Raw genomic sequence first — 27,632 nt, forward strand, 5'->3', positions numbered from 1 at the left:
TGCTGCACTACACAGGACCTGAGCAATGATTCTCTTGAAGCTGGTTTCACTGTACACAGTACAAGCTTCACAGAAGTTAAGTACACCAGATGATCTATGTAAAGAAGGAAGGAGCAGTGGCTTAAAACTAAGTTTTCATCTGTTTTTTTTCCTTTAACAAAGTATTTCTTTGAACAGCAGAAAAATAAGCTGACAGTGGTTTTGTGCTAGAATAATGTGATAGTCATCATTACTTTAAGAAAGGGATTTGCTTAAAAAAAGAAGACTGAAAAATAATACAGTTTTCCCATTTAGCATTAGCTTACAACTAAAAAAGAGCACAAGTAATTAGAAGAATGTGAATTTCAGACACAGGCAAGGTTGCACTGTTGTTCTGCCCATTCTGTGTATGTAGATATATATATAAAAAGTACAACTTTTTCCTCCTCTTCATTTCAGCATTTGCACATCTGCCTGTTTTGATGCAACACTTGGCTAATAACTATAAACACTGGAAAACATTAGATGAGTTAAAGTGCAAGAGTCTCAGGCTTCCATCGGAAAACAACAATTGACATTAAGGCACGAAAAACAGACCTCTTGATCTACCAGTTTCACTGTGAATCACTTACTAACTTGGATACAAGAGGGATGGTGTTTTCCTTTCAAGTGAACTAAAGACTAACGCAAGAAGGAAATACTTTATCCATCACTTTTAAGCTGCTCTAAATTCTACAACAAAGATGTTTTCATGAAGGGTGTGTAATCCAGAGATGAGTTAAAAACTCTTTGGAACTATCATTTGGTGGCAGAAAAGGTACTTTTGAAGCTAATTTCTACTACTGAATATGCATTAGTCAAATCTTGTATCTGATAGAACTGTATTCACTAACACTTCACACAACTTTCTCAAGCAGAAGGGTGATCTGTTCACCAGTAGAATGAAAATAGGTTGACAAATAAGCATAAAAACCTCCCACTTACCTAACATAAAGTTGTTCCAACTCTGCATGTGTTCTTAAGCTCTTTTGACCATAGTTCTAAGGAGAACATGCACAACAGATGCCCCCCCCCCCAAGAAATTGGATACAGTGAAAAAAACCTGCACCATTTAAAACAACTTTTTTTTTTTTTTAAACTATTACACAGGCAGAGTATAAAGCTGTCAAAGTACCACCTGCTCTCTCTTTTCCATATCACATCTTGGTATTAGAGTCAAATTTACTTTAAATTGCTTAAATAACGGAAGAAAATAAGCATGTTCTGTATACTTGGTGCCATCTACCTTTTTCTCTGCCTTCATAGAGATGTTACTGTGCAATGTTTTGTCAAATTTTACATATAAACCATTGTGGTAATGAATTGATCAACACCCTTTTTTATAACGTGGTGTTTGTACACATGGTCATCAATTTTATTAAACCAATATAAATTTTATGACAAGGCCATATATTGTGCTACTTACTTACAGTACGAACCTGTAGCTTTTTTAAAAGAGTTTCCAGGTTATAAATTATATAACAGCTTTATAATTTGTACTGCTTTTTCCCTCCTAATAAAATGCTGTTTTGTTTTGTGATGTAAAAAGTATTTCAAAAGATGTAAATAAGTTAGAAATTGAACATAGTTTTTTTCATTAGTTTTAACACATTAAATTTATGCTAAAGCTTCCAAAGCACAAATGCGTATTTTTGTACATTTCATTTTAATTACATGCAGAACATGAACATAAGTTCACATTTTAGCCTATTCTCAGATTTTTTTTTTTTTTTTCAGTTAATAAATACTAGCGAAACTGCTGATTTTTAACACTGTGCACTCCAGGCTGCAGGCAAGAGTGTCAAAGCTGTGACTTCAGCTAAGGAGCTAGTCCATTGCTCAGTAAAAGGAAAGGTCCTGAGATGCACTCTTTACCACCCTTGTGCTGTGCTGTGCTAAGAGTTGAACAAGGTAAAGAAAAAGAATGAAACTTAGATGGCTGTGGAAGAAGAGTGACAGTGATCATTGTTTACTGCAGGTAGCTTACATAATGTGCCAACCTTTTTTCTATGTTTTGTACCAAGTTCCTGAAAACAAATTGAAACATTCATAAAATATATGTGCAGAGAAATGTATATAAGCTATATTTTTGTTAGAATTGTAATAGAACCTTACTTTTGTCATAGCTAAGGCAGGTTGCTGTGTATTAAAATGCTGCATTGTGTATATTTGAAGAATGGTGTCTTTGGTAAAGTACCTATATTAATTATTTCTTATTATGTATTTCAACATTTTTCAATGGATTTTTATTCAGATAAGTTGAAACTCTGTTTTTTGTACCATAAACTGTTGGCTTTTATCATTCCTTTGTTTGGAACTAGCGCCCTCAAAGGTTTTAATATCCTAATGACTGAACTCTAGCTGAAGCTTGCATTAGAGAAAAGAATTTCACAAATTTTCAAAGCTTTGTCATCTTTAATTTTATTTGTTAAATACAGCATCACTGTAAGACCACAACCATGTAAAACAGTTTGGTGTGTTATTCTGTCACATTTCTGACACACAGAGGGAAATGTTAATGGAGGAAGGAACATAAGGAATAAAGGTCAGCCTCAGTTCTGGTTCATGAGATAAGGCTTTCATGTGGAATCAGTATATTTGTTGTGAGAGCCTCCTGTTTCTTTCCCCAGCTGAAGACTAAGCAAAAAAGTAATTTGTGTGCAGTGATGTCCTAATGTAGTCAAAGCTTCTTTAAGAGCAGAAGAATCAGCACAGATTAATTTTAATGTCCCAGTTTTGTCAGGTTTCCTGGACTCTAACCCATCTACTTGACTAACAGCTAATTGTTTCATGCTATTGTCATGCAGAGATATTGAAACAGCTTCCTCGGGTTTGTACAAACATTAAGGATAAATCTGATACTTACCTTCATGAGGTTGAACATATGGAAACTTACTGCAAGCTGAAAAATGAAATTTAAAAGGACACTGGATGGAAGCCACATTTATAACCTGATCACCCTAATTCTTCTGCTCACTGTACTTCTCAACAGCAAGTGACAAAAATCTTACTGAAAATGAATTGGCTAATATAGCCTTACTATATTCGTTGTTATGCTCAAACTTTACATGTAAAACTTCTTTGTTCAAATTTAATACCTTTAAACATGGTTGAGTTAAAGAAAGAGACCCTTGGGACATCTGTTACCAACTGAGTGCATCTAAGAACAATGGCACCTTTTTATAGATATAAATATATTTTAAGCATGTAGGACTATTTAAGGCTGAATTACATCACTGTAAAATGCACAATGAGTTTTGTGAATAGAACTGTTCAGTTAAATAGGTCTGTTTCTCTACCAGGTATTCACGCAAAAGCACTCACATAAAAATGAAATAGCTGATTTTTCATGGTATAGGAAGAACAGATAATTAAAAAGGATGATGTTCCTTCTCTCTAGTTATAATTGATGATAGCGGCTCCAGAAAAATTAACTGTTTTAGTAACAATTAACTTTTTGCAAAGTTTTAGTAACAACACACACATATACTTTATATATAGACTAAACAGTTATTTCTCACTTGAAATAAGAAAAAAGAGCTGGAGAGAAACTGGTCTTCCTGAGGTGGTACCTTCACAGAGTAACTGAAAAGACAATGCTTGCTGATGAAGACCAGCTGAAACAATGTATTAGCTAAAGGCTGGCGAAATTAACAGGTAACTCCCACCCCCACTTACTGTAACATACCCACAAAGCATGTTATCATCAGCTGTAATTCAAACTTCTTTCCTATGCCAGTCTATAGCTACCTTTGGAGCAAAGAGCATGCAGTTCAAGCTTTAAAGCTGAGTTAGCCTTCCTGAATAGAAAGGAGAGGGGCCTTTAATTATGCCTCCATCTGCTTTGTATTTTTTTTTTGGAAATGCCATCTTGGGATCTACACTCAACAGATGAGATGAGCTGTACAAGTTCACAAAGGGGCAGGGGGAATATAGCCCATACTTTTACCATCCCTCTGCTCTGCCTTCCAGGGATGATTATGGTAGAAATCAAGAGACAATGCCTGGATTCGGGAGTGGGGGCAAGCACCCACAGGGTTGGGCAATGCTTTTTTGTTCTGTTTTGAAGAGACAAATTAATTAGATAAATGCACTATAGCAAGACTAAGCTAAACCAATCACATATCATGCTAGACATAGTAATGGTGCTATGTAAACTCCGCTGTAGGTTAACCCACAGTAAAACTATACCAGCTGCAAACTTGCAGTATCTTTATACCACTATATTTTTTCCCCCCCAAAAAATCAAAATCTGGCAAACTGCTATTGCCCACTACTTTCTTCCTCTTACCCTTGGTACAGGATAGCAGCTTCAGGCATTAGAACTATTTGAGAACAGTCGTCTTTGTAGATACATGTCTGAGCCATCAGTGACTAAAATCTAGCTTTAAGAAATAAATTACATAGAGCAGGAAGCCTCTGATTTGCTGCCATGCCTCCATTCTGCACATGATGCTGCAAAATGCCCCCAAACTTCCTTAGTTACAATCCATGTAAAGGCAGTTAACAACTCTAATTTTCCATATCCATCCACAATGTTTTTAAACATTAGAAATAATACTAGAAACTATTTAATTTGTCATCACTATCTTCAGTGGTTTAAGAGAACACCATTTCTGCTGACAGTAAGCCAAGTAAGTTTCAACCTGCAACATTCTCCTTTGAGAAGCATAGCAGCAAATAACAAAAATATCAATTTTAATATATGACATTAAGTGTAAGCCTTAATGATAGTCACTTTTCTAGTAGTTCAGACTTCCCTTTACATTTAAGGCAGATCCAGTTTATGTGTATATACCCTGTATTCCAGTAACTTAGAATTTGAGTTGTGAGCCACCATTTTGTGCCAGTTTCTGAAATAGTCTTACACTGCGGAGTCTAGATTCCTGTTCACCATCCTTCCACAAAATAATAAGATGGTCAGCAGAACACGTAGCCAGTCCTAGTTCACCAAAGTATAAAAACATCTGCAAAAAAAACGTAACTTGCTTAACATGCAGATTACAGCTGGACTAAACAAATGCATGATATGAAACAAATGTCTGAAGCAATTCTGTTTGAACATCGGGCACGCAAAATTGCAACATATACTGTTTGCCGTCTGCAAAAAAATCCAATACCCAAACAGATTTTCTATAGCATTCACGTATATATCTATGCACACAATCCTCAGGCATCAGTTACTGCTTGAGTTTGATGAGGACTTCTTTAAGTCACTACATGTTGTTATGCTCACACTGGACTAAATATATCACACAATCAACATGTTATTGTTGGTCATTAAGTTTCTTGTGAATTCAGAAGAGCCCAAAGCCTAGGCCTCCCACACAATTCTGCAGTGTGATAAACACGTTCCCAGCCTCCAGAGCCACGAAGTCATAAGTTATAGCTGTTTAAGAAGAAACACTTCCAAAATTACATTAATAAGTGATACTCACTTTTTCTTGTTCTTACTAAAGCTGACCTACCTGCACAGCTGAGGAATGACCAATTAAATCACCAACCAACTCCAAGAAATACGTAGTTGTATTCTCCTGTGTCTTCTTAGCAGCTTGGTTTGCCTGCTTGTTTGCCCTTCCAAATCCCCACATGTTGAAAAACCCTGGAGAAAGAGTAAATCCTCCCTTTTATTATGGCAATAATCACAAATACAATTTCTTTCCTCTAGCTAAAAGGAGAACTATGGGAGTCACTTAACTCAAAAAGCAGGACATGCTGTACAGCAAAATGACAGAAGATTTTACTATGCAGCATTTCTACATCTGGATTATTCATCTCAAGGGGTAAGGGAAATTTAGCCACTTTGTTCCTTGTCCTTACTAAACATGATAGGGCAAACATGTTGAGTTACTCACCTGGATGACACAAGATGGATTTAGCAAGAAATCTAGGAACTGCCTAAATGAACCAACTGAACAGCAATAACATGTACAGGACAGCGATGTTTACCTTTTCTCTGTCCTCCTAAACTGACTGGTTGTCACTTGCACAAAGGAGAAAAAGAAGGCACCAATCTCTCCCCTGTATGCTCTGCACTAATGCGTTAGAATGGTGGCCTATGGGTAACAAGCAAGTTTCTGATGCTCAGTCCCTGATTTTATACTGCCCACTAATTTTCTCCTTCAGATTTAAAACAATCTCCCAAACTGGAGTGTAAAAATAGCCCTCTGCATGTTCCACTAATACTACAGGAAGACACACATCTGCGCCCAAGCCTCCTCCAGAACTGTGTAACGATACTGACAGAAGTAGGAAAGTTGGGTGGTGTACACAATCCAACTCAGACTTTCTTCCTGGCCTCTACCTCAGCCCCATCAGCCCACAAAACAAGAGGTGTGCTAGACTATGGCCCTGGTGCAAGGCAGATCCCAGAGATGAACAATTACTTAGGGGAGTCCTTAAAAAGAAAACAGCAAATCAACAGCAGTTCACGCATCCCAGTACTGCACATGGTTTCTTTCCAATTGTTCTCTCCAATTATAAAAGTTCCAGACATCCAATGTGAAACCAAATACCACGTCACAATAAAAATCTTGAGCTGCGTAGATCAGCTGTGATTGGCAATAGCGGAGATAGAACATCCTGAAAAAGTGTTTCTAAATCAACCTAGACAGTAAAAAAAGATTTGCACAAACAAGACAAAGACTAGACAAGATCCTTGCAAAAATTACTATCAGCTGGTGAGCAGCCGGACAGACTAACTGCATCCAGAAAATTATACACAGCTCTAATAAAAATACTAGAAGAGAGAGAATAATAGCTCATGACTATTCCCAGTCACGCAGTACAAGTGCCTGCGATTATGCTGTCGTGCATCTGACCAAGACCACTACTACCAGTGCCCAGAGCAGCTGCTGGCCTAGCCAAAGGGTAGGAAGAACTACACAGGCAATGTCTGCATGAGAAAGCGCTTCCTAAATCACAAGCAACTAGTAGTGAGGACTGCAACACCCAGAGGTAGTATGCAAGTGAGGTTGTGCAGAGCCTCAAAGGGAGTCCCAATGTTATTTCAAGTTCAGGGAGAAGATGTGTAAAACATGTTTCTCTGTGCCAACCGCTCAACTGCAATCTTGTCTTTAGTTTTCTTCAAAAGCTCTTGCTAGTGCAGCCAGGATACTCTAGCATGCAAAAGTAAATGACTGCACTATCAGTACAAGGATACAAGTGGCTCAGGGTTTGAAGGGAGAGGTAATAATTTTTGTCAGACCAGCTGATAAAACTGGAAACTCTAGATAAGCTTTATGGCACACAACTGCTTCAGTCAGACCTTCTAGCTTCTCAAATCAGAGCCGGAGAGCCCAACATCCTGTTTAGTTTCCCACTCACACCTGCATCAGTAGGTCCAACACAAGACATTAGCTCTTCTGAAAAGCCTATAAGCCTTTCTACCACCGAGTTCCTACAGTTTATGCATGCTCTTTCCCACCCACCACTGTAGGCAAACCTGTTGGAACCGGCTCAGCTGGTAGCTGCTGCTTTTCTCGGAGCTCCCAAATGCGAACACTGCCATCTTCTGAACAGGATATCAGCTGCCTGTCAAAAACAGTTAAAAAGCAGCATTAACTCAGATACTCATCTGCGCAAGTCACCTTGTGAAGTTTCTATAAAAGGCACAGAAAGTGCCTCAGGTTTTACACAAGTTTATTACAACTCTTAAAATGTAGCAGGATGCCCAGATTTTCCATATAAAACAAACTGTATTTGTAGCACGACAAACTATAATGGACTTGGAAAATAAGTGGGGGGAAAAAAATACATGTTTTCAACCACATTTTAAAAGCGTATTGCTCTGTAAAACAAAAGTCTAGACTCTGCAAACACAGACTCACAAATGCACTCTAGCAAGCTTACTTATGTGAACATGTTATACGTTAACAGCTTAGAACAGCATATATATTTGCAAGATAAAGGCCCTAATTTTTATCTTCTGATAGACTTCCTATATAAAACAAGAAGTATAAAGGGATCTAACAGCACAACCATTAGATTCTATATATGTAGCAAGCTGGCAATTTTATAATGATGAATTTGTATCTTGGCTATCAAAAAAAAAGTTCCTGCCAGAACTAATTAAAAAAGACTGCAAGTTGTTATTTTCTGTTAATACATTTTGACTCTTCAGAAATGTTTAGTGAAAAATGTTTAATGAATTTGCCGTAGACCTTTGTGCTGCTTTATAGAAACAAAATGCCATTAAGCTACATTTTCACAGTGTAGACAAAAGTGTTTTACTAAGTCTGATTTTTGAAAATAGGAAAGCTATTTTACTTTGAACTTGTGCATCAAGCACACTGGATTATGTTATTTCACATTGAATTACAACAATGTATTTTCAAAAATCAGATCCAACAAGCTCTAATAAAAGCAGATCAAACTAAAGACCAAGTCCCCTGCACTAGAAATTAGATGTAGCTCTGCAGACGGTCTCTAGCCACCCTTCCAAGTCCTGCATTTCTTTACTGCATTACAAAATGTACCATGACTTGTACCTGTTTGGAAGTTTCGCAATGTGCAATACAGAGGAGTCATGAGCAGTTTTCTGGCAGGCAATCACACGCTTCATTTGAAGATTATATACGTATATGCCTTTCCCAACAGCAGCGAACACACACTGGAAAGAAAATTCAATGAAACAACTTACAGATACAGACACTGAACTATCACCCTGCATGTAATGGATTTCCAGTGGCACTATGACATCATCTAGCCATCATTATCTGGCTTTTTCCAGTCCTCATGCTACTGCTTTACCTTATACATATGGAAACAGCAAGTTAGAGATAAAGCATGGATGTTTAGGAAAGAACAGGTACTCCGCTACACTCTACGTGTTGTTTCATCTTTTCATTATATTTTTTCCTGTATCTAAGTCTAAGAAGAAACCAAGGATACCAAATATAAGACGTTTCTGCAAGTAAGTATTTATATTCTAATACTGAAACAATACTCTGGGTGTACAGTCAGTGCACAGGATAAACATTTGGTACTAAACATGGGAGTGCAAAACACTCCCATTCAGTACCTTTTTGGTTTTTTGGACATACTTTGTGTTTAGGTGGTTACATGCTGGATCTTCTCCCTGAATGGCCTACTTCCATCTGTTCAGCCCTGATACTAGTGTCTCATAAGAATTCACACTACACCCTTGTCAACCTTCTGCCAAATGAGCGTTTGCTAATCCTGTCTCTTTGGCTAAATCTTCCTTTACATATTTAACAGTGTTTTGACAGACACCGGTTCAACTCTCTTTGTCCAGGTTTTCATTTTGTATGCACATCTGTGGTGGGAGCTCTGAAATTAAGCTCAGATTTCAAATAGCACTCCCTCAACAAAGGAAAAAAACCACTGTGCCTGTTTTTATTATTTTCCCAATGTTGTGTGCAGGTCAGTTCAAAGGCCTTCAACATCACTCTTCCATTTCTCATCTCAGCCTTTTCTCTCCACCAGCCTTCCACCTTGAGACAGGCTCCTAAGTTTTATATAACATGACTGTTCTGCAAAAGGTGCTTTTCACAGATTACACTTTCATTTACACAACCTGGCAAAGCCCTGGTTATCTCACCCCCTAGAAAAAAAACAGGTGCTGAAGCATGAATTGTACACCCATCTTAACAGGCAAGCTAAAAACACATATACACCCTATTAGGGCAGCAAATGCGCTCCTTAGCGCTCTTTCTTAGTACTGCCGAGCCTTTTCACCAACTCATTTGTTTCTAAATGATGTTTTGCCTACAAAGCTCAGTGTCGAATTAGATGAGTTCATCTTCTCTAACTACTTAACCACCAAGCCTGCCAACAGAGTTCCTAACAGAATCACTATATTTTTTGTGAAGAACAATTTTACTGCTTTTAGATAGCAGGTAACAGAATAATTCATCATAGAAATCCATTTCTTCCCACTTTTTAAAGAGGAATTTCACAATACAGACCGATCTCCCCTAAAAGCGCCCTTCTATTTCAAGATATCACACTAGAACCACCTTTTCTTCCTACCACTCAATAGATGGAAATAAATAAAAATATATTCAGAAATTCATGGCCAGAAAAGCTCTGCAGCAACTTGTTTAGGTAACCACTATGAAGGGAAGAGAGTCATGAGGCAGCCTCTGATCCCACATTCAATCTTTTAACCTCTTCTGAACTTCCCATACAGCTTTTTCCATACACACTATTTTTTTCTCCCTTAAATCTCATGTTGCAGCTTTCAAGCAGGGGCTCAGAATGTTTTGAAGCCAAACTGCAGAACTTCTTCAGAACAAGATCACCTTGTCGCTCTTTCCAGAATTAAGCACCCATGGCAGAACTAGAGGAGATGCTACCTTTTTGTTCCCACTCATTATTTCTCTCTCCAGTGTTTTAAGGCTGCTCTTTTCATAAAGAGATAACTACACCGAGTGACCATTCAGCCCTCAGCATACATTCAGGTTTTTCCACAATTTTTACTCTGTTATATTCATTTCCAGGAATCTCTTAATCATTCCCCAACAATGTGCCTACAAGCCCCAGAACAGAATCCGACTGCACCCCAACAACAAAGTTGGTAACATTTCACAAAAGTAAATAACAACCTGAGGATTCCTAATGTTTCCAGGAAAATAACTGGGTTCTGCCTAAATATTGTGACCAAGCACTCCTGGATTATCTCCAAGACATGATTACAGTAGACTCTGCGTTTTAGACCCATTTTTGTGCTCTTTACAATTAAGCATACTGCTCAAGCCTATCTGAACAGAAGCAGCAATATTTATTTACTACTGTGCACAGACTGCAAATATGCCTATTGTTTAATTCATTTTATAGTAGCCTCAGCTGTAATTGTCCAAGAGGGGCATGTTTTGGAAACTGCAATTCCAGAACCATGGATTAAGAAGGATGTACGCCATCAAAACACGCACCTCGTTAATATTTTTCCAGTGGTAGTGTAAACAACTAATATATCTTGTCAGTCAAGAACAAATGCTGTTGTGACATTCCTTATGTTAGTTCTCAGACCATCGACATATTATAACCTTGATTTGGTTCAATGACTAAATTTGGAAATAAGAACTGCTGACTGTATTAAAATAGTTATGCACATTTTAAATAATCCCCTTGCATTACTTACTGCAACAACCAAACTGAAAATACAAAATTAAACACTCAGCCTTCTATGGCAAGGTCATGCTGGTTGCCCAGAGGAGTCTCTGTTTAAAGCTTTTCACCTCCTCATCAGAAGCTAGGTGTTGAACTGAAGTTTCATTTGGACTTTGGGATAATTTTATTTCTGGCTGTGCATCTATGTGGAGAGAAGAGTCCCAGAAGTTGCACTCAGATGCTTGTTTTGTCCAGTCAAGTGCATCCCAAACTATTAATTCACCCACATGAGAACCTGTCACAAAAGTCAAATCTAGAAAAAAAACCACACAAAAATCATGTGATATAAATAATCCATTTCAAATAAGGTTACAGCCCTAGAAAATTATAGTAAGTAAGCCCATCTTAGAGTGAAGCTATTTAGAATGTATAGTATGTAACTGACTGGACAAAATCCTCTCCTCTTGAGTAAATACTCATTTGATTGATTATCTAGTGCACCTTAGATTAGCAAAAGGAAATCAGCGCTTTCATGCAAAATTAAAACTAGCAAGGAGAATATTCACCTGCTACAACACACAGCATGGCAAAGGCAAGGAACACCAGCAGAAGAATGTACAAGTATTTTGAACTTCATTTGTTGCCTACCTGCAAAACACTTCTATTCCTTGGACAAGCAGGTAGGTCAGGGGCTCTCAGATGCAACAAAGTATATCTTTGCCGTGATCAGAAACACAGATTAGAAACTAAAGAGGTGAGTTAATGACAGGACTGAAGTAGCTTCCCATGAATTTGTTAATCACACATAGAAAGGAACTGCTGCAGCGACAGAGCAGATAGCACGTTGCCTTTTTAAGCCCAACATTGTTTCTCTTTCATAACCGAAAGAGGAAGAAAACAATGGAAACCCAGAAAACCCAGAAACTACTGTCACAGAACACAAGCCGCCTTCTTTCTAGATGTCTTCACTGTACCACAGTCCCTTTGTGTCAACCTGGCTGACACAAAAAAGCCAAGGACAAAGGTACACTCTCCATCCTGTCGGGATGTCTTGGGCTCAGAGGGAGCTCCAGAGAAAGATAGAGAAGACCCCAAAGTAGAAGGGGTTCCTAATGTTGCGCAGACACAGGAGATGTTAAAAAAGGAAGAGAATTTCAGGTAATAGCTCGGTATTGCCCTGATGAGCAGCTTCAGATTACACAGGCTTCCAGAGCTTCTAAATAGTGGATGTATATGCAGGCCCACATCCTCACACCCAGAACTTTCAGTTAGCTTGGACTGCAACTGCAAAGGGACGTGGCTGTACACGCTAAATTTCAGATAGCAGAAGGAACCAAAAAAAAAAAAAATGTTTTTAATTTTCTCAACTGGAAGACCAGCTGGAGTCCTATTCTTTTCACTGACATTGTCTCTTTTGATCTGATTCTAAATTATAATCTGCCTAGTTTCATTTCACCACTAATATATAGGTAAAGCCATTACATATTTACATTTCACTGTCTTTGCAGCTATACAGGAAGGTTCATTTGCCAGTTAGGAAGTTTCAATCCCGTTATGAGTCTCGTCACAACAAAAACACCATAGCTGAAATATTCCACTGACAACTAACACCACTACTAAGTCATCAATCTTACCATTGACGCTGACCAACGACAAGATGTTATCCTGATGGTCAACAATGCGTTTTACTTCAAGGACATTCCAACCTTCAGGTCTATCAATCAACCTAAAAATGACTTCAAAGATAGACAGAAAAATTGTCTAAATAAGCTTCATCATTCAGAGTAAAATGTAGTTATGTTTAGATTAGTTATGTTTAATTAAAACATATCACTTTTAGACAGTCACAAACTAAAGCATATTATAAATGAGAGTGCAAGAGGTACAAGGCAGCTTACAACAGTCTCTAACTGGTTTCCTCATAACATACAAAAAATATTTGAAAAGAATTTCTTGAAAAAGCTGTTTTATAGTCTCAAGTAAAAACTCAGACACTTTAAAAATGAAAGTCCTATATTCATTTTTAACTACTATAAAATTGGAATCACTTATTGTGGTGCTATTATTAACATCTCTCATTCCTGCGACTATAGGATAAAACACTTCAGTAATTTTGGAATTCAGAGAATCAATCAACGTCACAAGCTGTAGAAAACAGAAGTAAACATGATTAGATTTTTTTAATAATCTAAAAGAGTAATATCTTTCTTAAGCATTTTATCTGACTGAATTATAATATTCAAAAGGATGTCATATTCTCTAATAAGTCCATCAAATTTTCCAGGACTTAAGGCTTTATTTTAACCAGTCTTGGAATTTCTTTCATGTGATCTCAAGGGGACTGTAAAAGAACCACGGGAAGTTCAGATGAAAGTTTACATTAAATACCAAAGTCTAAACACAATAAGTCTATTTTTATTTTGCTCCCGATTCTTTGATCGGAACACCAGACTGCTATGTATTTAAACATATTGAGCAAAATCTGTTGTTTTGTTGACTCAGTGTATACTTTACCTCCTGGAATGTTTTCCATATTCTGATCTTTGAATGTTTTCATAAAAAACCCTCCTTTTCAAAGACCCTCCCCACTGACATATCTAGCGAAAGATTCACAATTTGCACACCTTAGAAAGGCCTGTCTCCAAGTGAGCATCACAAACCATCATATTGTCTCATTATATTCTTGGTATCAGTTCATTGGCAGTACCTTGCACTCATGATCTTAGGATAAGGATGCTCTAGGGAAGCCTAGTAAATGCAGAGTCAAATTAGTGAGGTAATCTGACAGCTCAGATAATGAGTTCCAGACCTTCTCCAGAAGGAAAAATGTAGGTTTCCACAATCAGAACTGGACAGGTGGCATAACAGTAGTAAACAAGTATATAGAAGAGTTTTATCTGCAGATCTCAAACAACTTCCTGAAAGAAATAAGCATGGTCTGCCAATCTGTCAAGTAAGGGAAAAGAGAAGGAGGTTGCTGATCACAGCCTGATACCATCTACTTTGCCTATACGATTCCAGCAGCATGGTCTGCACACCCATCTTGGATAAGCAGCCGATTACAAAACGTGAAGATTTAACAGAAATGCAATATACTCACTTAGCTCTTTGCCCACAGCTGCCGCAACACAATTTTTAGGCAATTCGATCAAAGCACTGATACCTTCAAAAAACACAGTAAATAAGGGAGAAAATGATATTCATTGACCAAATGAAATCACAGTGAACTACAATTCCTTTTAATAAATTTCTTCATATTCCTCTTCCACAAATAAGCTAATAGCAAAATAAAAGTGTAGTACATGGAGTGAAAGTAAAATCGCATCAGAAAAGAACAGGTAACCTCAGACAGAGATAGTTAGGAAGTCTGAATCAGGATGCAGCAGAATTCGAACACGAAACTTCAGGTATGAGGCGAAGTTGGGAATAAGTAATCTTTTTATTTTAAATAGCGCTAAGATATTTATGTTCTAACGGTGGAAAATATTAAGAATACTGTGGTAATTATCAAGACTCTAAAGGTACACAATACCAAAGTTATGACCAAAGTTACTGACGCTACCACAGTATGCATTAGATTAATCTTGTGCCTATTCTGGTTCAGCTGGCCCTGCACAGTTTGACTCAACTTTTTAAATGTCCAGCCTTGCAGTTATTCTGCCTTCGCCATGCCAAGACTTCCCCCAACCTGTGCTGCAACACATTTATGGGAAAATTCCCCAAGCAATAAGCAATCTGTCCATTTTCCCACAACATATCACCAGGGAAGAGAGGGTCATGCTATAAATCCTATCAACTCGTTACACAAAAGTTTCAATAGCTCCTCATGCTAAATATTACAGCACGACTTGCAATTGGTATTTAGCATAATGCTCCATATCAAACCAAAATAAGTATTAGTATCCTGAAAGATTCAGGGGTGTTGTCTACCACTACTCTGTTCTATGACCAAAAAAAATGGAAAAACATTGGTTCCAGCTTTAAGTTTGATTCATGGTTTCCTAGCTGTCTTTGTTAAGCATGACAATAATATGCAAAAATTTTCTTTGCATGGCTAGATAATACATAAACTTATTACTAGAAAAGTATTACTGACACTGAGATCTGATTACACTTACTATATTTCTATCGTAACCTCCATTTTGTATATAAAGCGTATTAATAAGAAAAAGAAAGCTTTACTACTTTACCGCTACTAATCTTTACTAATGGAAAAAAAATTCAAGCTCCCTCACAGAGGAAGCCTGCCTACGGATCTGGTCCCCATTACAGTGAATATGCATAAACCACTACATGAGGGCTAGCCCTGCAAGTCCAAGTTAACGTACAGTTACTGAGATTTGACGTATTCTAAAATTCACATAGCACAGGAGATTAAAAGTAGTCTTAAATTTGAAATGATTAAGTTTGACATTTTAAAAAATAGATATACTGTGCCTTTAATAGATAATGTTATCATTAGAATTAAAGAGATTTGCCAAGTTGGTTTTGCATCATTATACAGATCCATTTTACTTGCACCTTAACAGCTATAATGAGTCATTTACATTTTTACCTGCATCAGTAAGATGACTGGTCTTACACAAGAGATCTAATTTTCGGTTCCAAACACATAGATCACTCCCTCCAGACAACCATACATCCAGTCTTTGAAGAACTGTCAAACACTGCAGAACAAAAACTAGATATATGTCCCCTGCAAAAGTTCTACAGGGAATTTTTCAGTAAAATGATCATCGGCTTTAGCCAGCTCAAGTTTTAAGTACTATGAAATATAGTATTGGAAGTGTCACCTTCCTGAGAAATACAGAAATAATGTGTTACCTACCATGTTACATAGTATCATTTTTTAATCAACAATGCAAAATTCGATTTTTCAGTTCTTTATACTATTAGTATTCAAGAACTAGTTTCACTGTAGATTGTCTTTTCCAAGCCAGTAATAAAACTGAGCCATAAAACCACCTCTGTTCTACAGTCTTTTCAAAAAGAAATGGACGTATTAAGAGCTCCACAAAAAGAGATTTTAATAATTGTGTCTGCTTCTCAGCCACTCCTCTCTTTAAGGGTTATGTGCTCCTGACTAAATCAAACACTGCTGTTCGTTTTAACACAACCCCCCCCCCCAACATGGCACATGAGCTCTTATACATAATAGATTGTGTATACAACAAACAGACATACCTCGGGTTTCTCTGCTTACCTTTACAGTAGAATGGAAACAAGACACTCTCTGAATCTGTTTGCCGCTACTGCAGTCCCAAACCTGACTTCATTCATTAAGGAAACCAAAAATGATTTTATGTGTTATAACTGCTATGTTGTAACTAAAGGACAGATTCGGAAAAAAGTATGGAGAGACCCAGTCTTCTAAATCCTGATTCTCTTTTCAGTATTTGGCCAAAATGACATATTCATAATGGTTTGTTATTTATTCATTTTTGCAGTAGAGACTGCATCTAGTTGTGAGCAATGGCTAATAAAACCCTAGGGTAATCCAATTATACCTATTGGATGTTACTATCTAATAACTTTAAACAGCCTGCAGCCTTTAAAAACAAAAAACAACAAAAACTCCACAAGAGCTGAACCCTCTCCAGATCCAAGGATCCAATAACTGTTCTATCAGCTGATGCTGTTAATATCAACTGATTGTTTTCTCCAGAAGCATCTGATGAAAAAAATGGTGCAATAGCTGTAATTTTGTGTGTATGTCCATGTAGTTCAAAAAGTTTCTCTCCAGTCTGAAAAATAAACACATGAAAAATGAAGGGTAACATGTAGAAAATACCTACTGTATCATATGACCAAATTACTTTCCAAAAGAAGAATTTCTAAGAGTCTAAAATCTCACTTTCTACAGTCACTTTCGGATTTACATCTCAACTAGACCTTTAACACGTCAAGATTTTACTCTATAACTAAATAATATATGAAGCATATCACTCTAGGCATAAAAAAAAGAATCTCTGGAAGAACTGAAGAACGTAATTTGTATGTTAAATTCATTTCAACAGAAATATTGGCCATTGAGTCTATTTAACTGATATCATGGTAATTCTGAATTGCTATCAAAACCCTCTCTTGAATTAATCTGTTTTTATTTTAGTGTTTTGAAAAACTTGAGCTATCTTTATGGCAAACACAGTACTGCCAGCTTTATTTACTATGAACCTTATCTATAGCTTCAAGCTGGTGGTTTAGAGAATTCTGACCACCTCTCTTTTGTTTATTTAGATGGCAAAACCTGATAAACAAACATGGAGAAATATGCTGGTCTTTTAATCAAGCAATTAAAATACTGAGTAGTTATAACTGTACACTTCTTTACACTTCTGGGTTAAGTTTTAAAATTAAAAATAGAAGACTTGCTTTAACAAAAATGTAGTAAGAATCCTACAGAAGTAGAAAATGGAATTCTATTCCTAAGCTGGACTTCTAAATCAGTTTTACATTCACGGATTGCTCAGAACACCAAGCATATATACTCACATACATATGTCTGAATACTCAAAACCAATTTCCTTTTTCAAATAACAAGGTTATAAAAGACCTTCAGCAACTGCAAAGAACTAATTGAAACAGCTCAAAACAGAAGGAAGAAAAGCTCCAAGTTCCCCTTCCGTATTTTAAAACTACACCATCACAAATGTCATACATTTTTTAGATGTTACCATAACAGCTTATGGTCTAAGATTTCTTTTTGATATTTCCAGTTTAGACAGTGCACTGTATCTGCCTTTTAGACTATTTAACATCTACCTTGCATACTAGGCCTCCTAAACGCAGGTCTAACACTCTCCTCTACTCTATAATTTTCTCAAGGATATGGAGACACAGAGCAGGAGAGCAGAACGAACGGTACCACACTTACAGAGCACTATCTCCATGATAAATCTAACATCTTAAAAGGTTTCCAAAAGTTGAAATAGGATTTTTATCATAGCAAGCAAGTAAGGCCTTGTTTCCGCACTGCACGAAATGTTTAACTTCCACTGACTTTGATGTCTTTCTGGTACAGTTTTGTGCTAGCTCTCCATTGAGATTAATCAATTACATTGTAAACAGTCATTCCAAATACAGTTATTAAAATAAACTTTTAATTTTATTAAAATAAAAGTCGCTAGCAGATAGCAGCAACTAGCTACATATTTGTGGAGTCAATAGTCAGCCTCTCAGCGTTAACAGCAAACACTGAATTTATTTTAAAGGAAGAATTCAAGTCACAAGTTCATATTCATCTCTGTTCTTCATGTCAACATTTCATCTCTAATTTCTGTAAAGTCACTATGCCCTCCCAAAACATTTATATTTAAAAACTTATCATTCTCTTGGGTTCACAACACAACTTTTACCTGCCAAGGTCTTTTCGGTAAGCTAAAACTGGACTGACACAATCCAGTTTTACATTATGCAAACAACAGCTGATATGAACCCATGCAGCAATTCTTATTTATTCTGCCTTTTAGCTAGGAGAAATTTCCAACTCCTCTCCCCAGCTCCTACCCCATCTCTCTGTCAGAGCACACAACCTATCCAAAACACAAACGAACCTGAGCATTCCACAGAAATATGACTCCATCATCTCCTGCAGAAGCAAACCTGATTAAAAAAAGAAAAAAAAGAAAACTTTAATATAGCATAATGCAATGGAATAGCAGTAGATAGTTAAACAAGATAAATATTTGCAGGATATATCAGACTCTGACTTTAATCTAAAGAATAAAAATATATCCGAAAATCCCAATTACAGTTTATAAACTGAAGTCAGTATATTTAAATAGAAGGTATTTGTCAACATATACTTAATAAAGAACAAGGCTTAAGAATTCCAACATATGCTATTATAAATATAAGCCCTCGTTACAGAACCAACTCTCTTTTTGATCAAAAGTTAGTATGAGATCTTATACACTGACCGAAACCAAATTCTAAAACCAAATTCTATTAGTCAGAGCCAACAGATTGCAGGACATCTAATAGGTTACAAACCACTCAGCCAAGTTCAGCCCAAGGGTAGAGGAGCCCAATGTTTATTATGATATTTTAAAGAGTGGCTTAAAAGAACTCCCAAAGGGAGTGCATGTAACGTGCAGAATATGACCTCTGCTAAAAATTCAGCTAAAGGGCACACCATACTAGGAAAATATGGGTTCATTTTAGTCTGTTATTAGACTGCTAATCTAATCTTAACAACATCTGACTTCAATTCAACCTTTTACCTACGCTAGACAGCATATCTGTAACAGCCTGCTTACATTTGCACCTTATCACCAACACAGCTAAACTGAAGCTACAGCACAGACACAAGCTTTTCTAGTGAAGGTGTACTTTGAGTTAAGAGAGCCAAGAACAGAAGCAAGACCTCCCACAGAAATTTGGTTTCAGCTGTTATTTGGAAATATACCTTCTAATTTTTTCCTCTTGTTTTAGGTGTTAGCCAAGGGTTAAATACAGTTAATACTAAAGGATTCAACCAAGATTTCTATTGTTTGCAAAGAAGCCATGAAATAGGAGAGGTTATATCACTTCTGATTACTTTTTCCTGCTATCATGGTTGAATATTTTCATTAACTGTATAAGTGACCTTTCTTTTAGACTCTTACTTAGCAGTCATGATGCTTATGAAACTTGCCAACAGAGCAAGCTTTCTGACATAAAGCTGTAATTTTTTTCTTCTTCTCTGAAATGCCCTTGCTTTTTTCTAACACAGTAAAAAATATGCCAGTAAAAAAGTGTATTTTCTTCATATCTTTCATTAATTTGTATTCATTTATCAAGTCCCTTCTTCGAAAAAGATTAGGGCAAAAAACCCAGATTTTTTTATGCACACCTCGGATAACATTAATTTTTTATCTTTAGTTCCCTTTCAGTTCTACTTTTATCTTGTTTTGTCATGAGGACAAGAACTTAAAACAGTAAAACTTTCAAATTTGAGCAAAAGCCCTTTCAATTCCAATTCATTCTTGATTTACATTGGAACTGTGTGCCACCCAAACAAAATTCTTTAAAGAAAACTCATCTTTAAAGGAAGGAATGAGGGTAATTCATCAGCACAGAAGTTGTACAGAGTGCTGTTTTGTGTTTTCACTTTTCCTCTTCTAAGCAGAATTTCTGTTTAAATATAAAGGTATAGAGTAGAATCAGTTATCCTACAGATGTATTCTGTTCACCAAGGTGCAGTTTCATGGGTCACCTGATTCTTTTCCAGTCATGATCACCATCCTCTATAACCTTGTCTGTTTCCTGAAGGAGCAAGGAATGGTCAAATGAGCAACAAAGAAAGTTATTCCTAAAATGTGTTATGAACCCTGTTTAGTTTAATGTGTCAAATGCTAGAGTATTACATGCAATTTTATCTCAGTTCATTTTTTAGAACATTCTTGCTGAGGCTTAGCCTTCTTTGGTGATCTTCCAATCAATATGACCCTCACTTCATGTTCAAAAAATACAACAGAAAAGAAGAAAAAAGCAGCTTTCTGTTACATTTATACAGGATTTATTTAGTACCTTCAAAAACCAATCTGAGAAAATTTTCCACTCACTGGTTTTAGCTGAGCCACTGAGAAAACAAGAAAATCCTTCTGCAAAATTCTCAATAAGATGATATTATCTAAAGACCTGAAGCGTGAAACTTGGCTTACAACAGTTGACAAAAAGCACACAACGGAATGGCTGCAAAAACTAAATAAAAACATTTCAGCAGCTGAGTAACAATACTAATTTTATTGAAAAGAATCAAGTGAAAAATATTATCAGCTGTTTAACAATGCAGAAACTACTATATTCTTGATAAATAAAACCTTAGAATTATTGTCTAGTGAAGTGACTGTATCAAACACCCCTCTAACCCTCAGAATATTAACTGGCTATATAACTTACTTCTTATCCATATGTTATTTTATAACCTATCTTCAACCTGGCCACCCACGCTTTAGTTTTACACTGATTAGTATTAGTTTAGCTTCAATAACGGACCTACTCCTGTACCTGCAATGTATCAGTACACTGAAGCCCAGAATAGTAAAAGACTTTTTTTTGCACCAGGAAGTGCCTCCAGTCTAAAAATACCCTAGTATTTCCATAAAAACCAATTACATTTATTCAGTGTATATGTTTTGGAAAAACATGTATTTTGAGGAAAGGTTATTTTAATAACTTGTCTGAAAAGGAAAGGACTGAAAAAAAAAGAATCTGCTATTTTTCTAAGAATCTTCTGGTGAACTACTTTAACACAAAAAATAAGTTTTATAGAAATGCACGCAACTTTTCTGGAATATATTTATGACATTAAGAATGAAAACTGACTGGCTAAAAATTCTCCATGAAGCCTTCTGTGTAAGTTATATATATATTTACAAGATGATTTGGAAATAACAATCTGCGGGCATTCTGAATTGGACAAGACCACCTGCCTGATCAATACACATGGGGAAGGAGATAACCGTCTTCCTTCACAAAATGCCTGCTATATACTGTGAGGCTACAAACCAAACTCTCACTCATGTTATATTTGTATAATCTATTGATGAACGTGTTAAAAATGATCTTCTGTGCTTAACCTATAAGAGAGAGAAACTATTACAGCTCCTTAACACAGAGGCTCCTATCTGTTACTTCACTTCTTAGTTCTGAAGGTTTCCTATCTAATTCTCCATATCAACCAAGAGTCAATATGCTTATTACTGACTAAAAACTCCACAACCTTACTTTTTAAGGCAGCTATGTATCTTCTCCTCTCCTGTAGGATTAAGTTAAATGAGAGAACATACAACGCTAATTTAGACAAAGCTAGGGACAGAAGCCAGGTCACTAATATGAGTGTCATAACTCATTCTCTCAGTCACACATACACAGTGACAATGGCAAATCTAGTGCCATCACCCCTGCTTCATAACCAGTTTTCCAGCCTTAGATGACTCCTTACACAGAGTTCATGATTGAAATCGGACCTAGAGAGCTAAGAACAGAACGGATAACAAAAATTGTCATACACAAAATGCCCAAAGCTAAACATTAGAAGAGAAAAAACAAAGGAGCTGCAAGGATTGGAAGCAGTAAAGCAAGTTGAACAAGAGGAAATTGGAAGAGATATGCAATATGGAGATACATATATGTTGAGTAAGGTTGAGTAGGCAGCCATTCAGAATAGAATTAAAGTGGTGAAAATTTCAGTCTGAGAAATCTAGAAAAAAGTTGCATTAATCAAAGCTCAAGCGAATGCAGCACTAGAGTTTCAGAAGAAAAGTACAACACACACATGGCTTTAGGCACCACTAAAAAAGTAGAGATGCGGGAGACATGACAAAAGATTGGAAAGAAAGGAAGAGGAATGATCAATATTATTGAGAATGTCATCTGCAATTGCTAAATTCAGGGTATCTGCAGGAGTCATATTAAGTTCTTCTCTAAAATCAAAAGGTGAAATAACAGCTATTCTCAAATTAAAAATATAAAATACATGCATCCACTCAGAACAGGCAGGCACTATGGTGTATTGTCCTGGGAGAAAGTGTGTGTATGCATGTGCAGAAGGGAAAGTTCAACCCAGAAACAGCCTGAAAAGAAGGACTGAATTAGCTAAAGGCATATCTTGTAGTTAAATGAGTTTGTATCAAGAAATCTAACTCCATCACCATTCTTTTCTCATAAAAGTATAACTTATGGGACAAGTCAAAAGAATTAAATACATACTGCAAAAAAGGGGGCTTTTATTCCTTGCCTTTTTACACTCAGTCTCTTTTCCTACCCCACCACCACAAAAAAAAAAAAAAAAGGTAAACAAAATGCTCAGAATTTGGATTTTTTAATTATGTTCCCTCAGGTTCTGTTGGGGGGAAAAAGGATTAAGAATATTTCTACATTTTCATGAACATTCACAGAAATATTCTTAAGGATGCTCTGAAGCAATTAGAAATGCAATTTCATACCTGCAGTCATCTATTTGTACTAGAAATCGTACTATATCTTGATGACCTTTCAACACAAGGAGCTCTGTGTAAGGATTCTGTATTTGTTCTTCACCAATGGTCTGTACAGATGATTTCTAAAAATTCATGAAAAAGGAAAATAAAATTTATTACTGATATATTTTTTTTCATTAGGTCTTTGCAGTGTCTAGCACTATGCATATATAGATTTGTTTGTGAATGTATAGTTCTATTTGAAGTTATATTAATTTAAGTTTCTGAATTATAACTTTGCCTTAATGAAAACCACAACCCAGGATCATTTCTTTTATTTCAAGTAAATAATATCCTTCTATAGCAGGTATTTTAAATTATAATATAAACATTTTGTGTTTTCCACAAGCATTTTGTCCTGCTTTAATCACTGATCTATCAAGATGAAAAAGCAGTTTAGTCACCAGCTATCATGTGGAGTCAGCTTCATGACACAATACACCATCCACTCAGTTTTTCATTAAACTACACATCTTCCGATAGGTCTGTGAACTTCTCATACCCTTCATCTACAATCCAATTTTTAAATACTATATAAAAATGACACATTTAAAACAAATAAGAACAAATGTTTTTCTGTTGTGTAATACATAAATCATTCCTTGGGTCTCTATTCACGAAGTGCTAAAGCCAACAGCTTAGAAAGACGTCAAAAAACGATTAATCATTTTATAGAACAGCATCTGCAACTACCCCAGCTAGACTATTAATTAAAAGTACTATCAATCACTCAGAGCAAGCTGATCACCAGTCAGGGTCAAGAAAACATTGCATAAGACTACAATTTCAAGGCATAGACAGTTCTGCTAATCTCAGTCATTGGCTTGTTTCAATATGACAATTTTTATGTGTTCAAAATCTCTAGTATTCTGGAAACAACTTGTTATTAGACATGATTTTAAAAAAAAAGTCTGCATAGTTTGGTAGTAACTCAGTGACAGCACTCTCATGCTTCCAGCTTTATTTTACATGACAGTGAGTGTCGTCTTCTTTCTTCCAGAACTGTCTATTCTTTGAAGCGTCCAAAAGAATCTACTCCTAGCACTACTGTATAACAGCAATTACATTTAGCATACAGGAGAGGTACGCCTACATGAAGGACAAACATAGTTCCCTCAGAAATGTCACTATTTTCTTGCAGAAATAATAAACTACTTTCTATTACTTCTGCATTGGTCCTATGATATTATTCTCCACAACTTAAGAACGACAACATTAATAAATAGGGAAAGTAATCTGTTTATTTTTAGAACTAAGAGGTTGTCAGTATCCTAGTTCTTGTGATTTTATCTTGGTTTTGTGGTATCTGATGCATTTCATGAAGCAACTGTTCCTCATTTTATGCAATTATGTGAGAATAGCAGTTCCTGCTTAAAATAATGCAAGTGTAGTCCCCATGGTTATAAAGAAAAGTGCACAAATACGGAAACGACAAGTTCAGTTGCCAAAACGCAAATCAAAACCTTCTTTAAGAAAAAAGTTTGACAAATCTTAGGCAAATATCAGCATCATTTAACAGATGGCATTAGCAATATTGCAGTCAGAAGATTTCCAATTTTTATTTACTAATAGAAAAATACATTCATAAAATTGTAACACTGCTTAGAACAAGTTTTTTTTCTTTTAGAAATTACGTTATTTCTAACATTAACATTGCAATATGATATTCCTTTGTTGCTTCATAATCAATATGAGATGGTGCTACTTCTTTTGAACAACCTGTCCAATCTTAATTCTGTTATTTCTAAGAACGCCTGTGAATACTGAAAGGTATAGTGCTGATGAAGTACTTTACATACCAACAAAACGAATTCAGTTTTTCCTCCAGGGCTGTCATATACAAGCTATTCCCTTTTCAAATCTTCATTAATATTTACTGAATGGGTTAGGAGTGTTTTCTTTACTTAAGGAAATCTCTTTTTGTTTAAACAACTATTAATTGAACTCTGTTGTAGTACTATCAAATTTTTAGAAGAGAAAAATAGATGCTGATGCTAACAGAACCTATTCCCAACTTCTACGCTTTCATGTAGGACCTGTAAGCATCACCACAATAACCAGTAAAATAACCACAACATTCATCTCAGCTTCAGAGCTTCCCGTAATCCCTGTAATTTGACATATTTAAGAGTGGGATTTTCAAAAGCAGTTCACTGAAAATACATGTGCAAGAGTATATAGATATACTTGTGTATGTATCACAGAGCATGACAAATTAGCTTATATGGAGTACTGTGTTACTGCAGTTAGATCGCTCCCATTATCAGAGCTACTCTGCTTAGAGACACACACCATGGCCATCAACTTAAGAGATTTAGGTGCTTAAGTCTAATTGATTTTCAATTCCATTGTTAAGAAAGAAATGGGTTAGGATAAATTTACATTTCATCAATTTAAGACAGCTTTGCCAAAGGGCTTTTGCCATTCACCCAGCGCAAGGTCAGACTTGAATGCATCTGACCTCTTTATCACTGGCTGAAGGCATAGCACATGTAACTGAAACATGTAACTGTCTATAGCCCACACACTATTATGGGCTTCTTTACCTATATCGTAAGAGGACAGAGAGAATTATGGGAAATGAAGATCATCTTCAGATGAAACAATATTACTTAATGCAGAGAAAAAACAGCATTTTAGGAGTGACTCTTATGAATGTATATTATTCAGTTTTGCACAGAGAAGCAAATATATGAACGTATATTATTCAGTTTTGGACAGAGAAGCAAAATGACCACCCTCATTCAGCAAGCTGGTAGCAGCAACGGCAACAGAAGTCCAGTGGATCAGATTTAAGACAGCTAAAAACAGCAGAACGAAAAAACTGGAGGGTATCTTGACTCATGCTCATAATCAGAGCTTAAACTTTGCAGACGGCCACTGCACAGCAACGTAGCTTTCTAGCACATCATCGAATACTATTATATATTCCCCATCTTCTTTTTAAAAAAGTACTGTACAAAAACCTGCTAAACGTGACCGTAACACAGCCAACATTTTGACAGAGTACAAAAGTCTGAGGTATTCCTGGATATCAACATTCCAAACTGGTACAGAGTCACATTTCTACCAAAGTAAATACCAGCATTTACTACACTAGAATGAAGTATCGTCATGGCATACCCATGTTTAGTGGCTGAAGAAGAATCGCTTCCTTGCATTTGTCTAGATTGCGAAAGCATTACAGCTAAGGAGCCCAGTAATAGCGTTCATTAACTCTGTTAAGGAGAAGCCCAGGCAGAGAAATTCAGAAGTGTTAGGGACAAAGAAATCCCAATGGAGCATCCCTCAAATACAGTGAAGTTGTATTTCAAGTGACTCATCAGGAGGGATACCTATATTTAGCGCCTTACATAGACCCAGTTTACTTTACAGGTGAGAAACCGAAAAGAAATGCTAAAAACCTATTACAGACTACAACTAAGTAAGGCAAATAATCAGTCACAGTCCATAGTTTATATTATCGATCGGGGGTGCTGAAGAGAGACTTCCACACGCTGGCTGCTACGCGACATAACGGCCGCTTCGCCAACGCGGGCTGAGCCGCAGGGCAGGAGCCGGGACCTCCCCGACAGGGACGGCTCCTGAGCCCCTCGCCTCCTGAGCAAGCCCCACTTGGGGGCTCTTGCTGTTGGGCTTGAGTGTTGTTGTCTCCCTTCAACGAAGCTTCTACCCCTTCCCAACAGCCAGGAAACCTCACCGAGCAGCGCCCTACCCGGGAAGGGCCCCGGCTCCGCAGAGCGCCGCGCAGGCCCTAGCCGCGTTACCCGCCCCGGCTCCGCAGACCCCCGCGGGCGGCCCCATCGCCGCCTCGCCAGCTTCATCACAGCGTCTCGCCGCGGGCCGGGGCCGGGGCCGGGGCCGGGGCCGGGGCCGGGGCCGGGGCCGGGGCCGGGGCCGGGGCCGGGGCCGGGGCCGGGGCCGGGGCCGGGCGGCGCGAGGGGCGCCCGTCGGCACCAGCAGCCCCGCGGCAGCTCACGGCGGGCGGGAGAACCGCGCCCCCTCCCCACCCCCCACCAACGGCCCTAACGCTCCTCTCGGCCCCGCCTCCCGCGCCAGCAGCTCCGCCCCCTGCCCCCGGCGCCCCTCCCCCCGCCGCCTTACCTCTGCCAGGCCCTGCGGCTCCCGGCCGCCCCCGATCAGCCAGCGCAGCATCGGCAACCGCGCCGCCGCCGCCGCCGCGCCCTCCTGCACGGCCACCCGCGACGGCGACTGTCGCTCGCCGCTGCTGCAACCGGCGGCGCGGCAGCTGCTCGGCGCCCTCCCCGCGCCGCCCCAGCGGCCTCCCACTGGCAGGAAGGCCTTATTAATCGAGCTCCGCGCACGGCCCAGCCCTCGAGCGGGCAGGGCCGAGACGGGCCCGAGCAATCGACCGCCGAGTGGGCGCCGCCGCCGCCACAGGCAGTCCGCAGGGGCAGGGGGCGCGCGCTCGCGTCGGCGCGGGCGGCCGTTAGGCGGGAACTGGGAGGGGGCGGCCGTTAGGTCGGAGCGGGGAGCGGGTGGCCGTTAGGCGGGAGCTGGGAGCGGGTGCTGTGAGGGGGCGCCGAGGCCGGCGGAGCACTGAGGTGTGGCGGCTGG

The 27,632-nt window shown here is 38.0% G+C and overlaps 2 protein-coding genes across 2 annotated transcripts in view; one reads left to right on the top strand and one right to left on the bottom strand.

The window, feature by feature from the left end:
• The window catches only part of LOC138064494 (high affinity cAMP-specific and IBMX-insensitive 3',5'-cyclic phosphodiesterase 8B-like), an 85,343-nt gene extending 82,858 nt beyond the window's left edge, over window positions 1-2,485 (top strand). The window contains 1 exon segment of the mRNA XM_068927345.1: window positions 439-2,485. Coding sequence (XP_068783446.1) covers window positions 439-554 — 116 coding nt within the window. The 3' untranslated portion in view covers window positions 555-2,485.
• Window positions 2,414-27,323, bottom strand: LOC104152991 (WD repeat-containing protein 41). The gene is made up of 13 exons (XM_068927346.1): window positions 27,159-27,323; window positions 23,022-23,137; window positions 18,645-18,693; window positions 16,703-16,835; window positions 16,295-16,356; window positions 15,647-15,758; window positions 14,192-14,254; window positions 12,726-12,827; window positions 11,220-11,404; window positions 8,508-8,629; window positions 7,463-7,551; window positions 5,487-5,620; window positions 2,414-4,985 (listed from the first exon to the last, which is right to left on the bottom strand). Exons 1-13 carry the CDS (start codon window positions 27,207-27,209, stop codon window positions 4,833-4,835), a joined length of 1,371 nt encoding a protein of 456 aa, XP_068783447.1. The 5' UTR covers window positions 27,210-27,323; the 3' UTR covers window positions 2,414-4,832.
• Window positions 27,324-27,632: the final 309 nt, after the last annotated feature.

The sequence above is a fragment of the Struthio camelus genome, chromosome Z (genome assembly GCF_040807025.1).
Source record: "Struthio camelus isolate bStrCam1 chromosome Z, bStrCam1.hap1, whole genome shotgun sequence".
NCBI classification, from domain to species: Eukaryota; Metazoa; Chordata; class Aves; order Struthioniformes; family Struthionidae; genus Struthio; species Struthio camelus.

Coding starts and splice junctions, on each gene's coding strand:
- LOC104152991 (XM_068927346.1), bottom strand. CDS start 27,209: ATGCTGCGCTGGCTGATCGGGGGCGGCCGGGAGCCGCAGGGCCTGGCA. Junction 14,255..15,646: donor CAGTCATCTTACTGATGCAG/GTAAAAATGTAA, acceptor TGTTTTTTGAAG/GTATCAGTGCTTTGATCGAA. Junction 7,552..8,507: donor ATTGCGAAACTTCCAAACAG/GTACAAGTCATG, acceptor TGTTTTTGACAG/GCAGCTGATATCCTGTTCAG.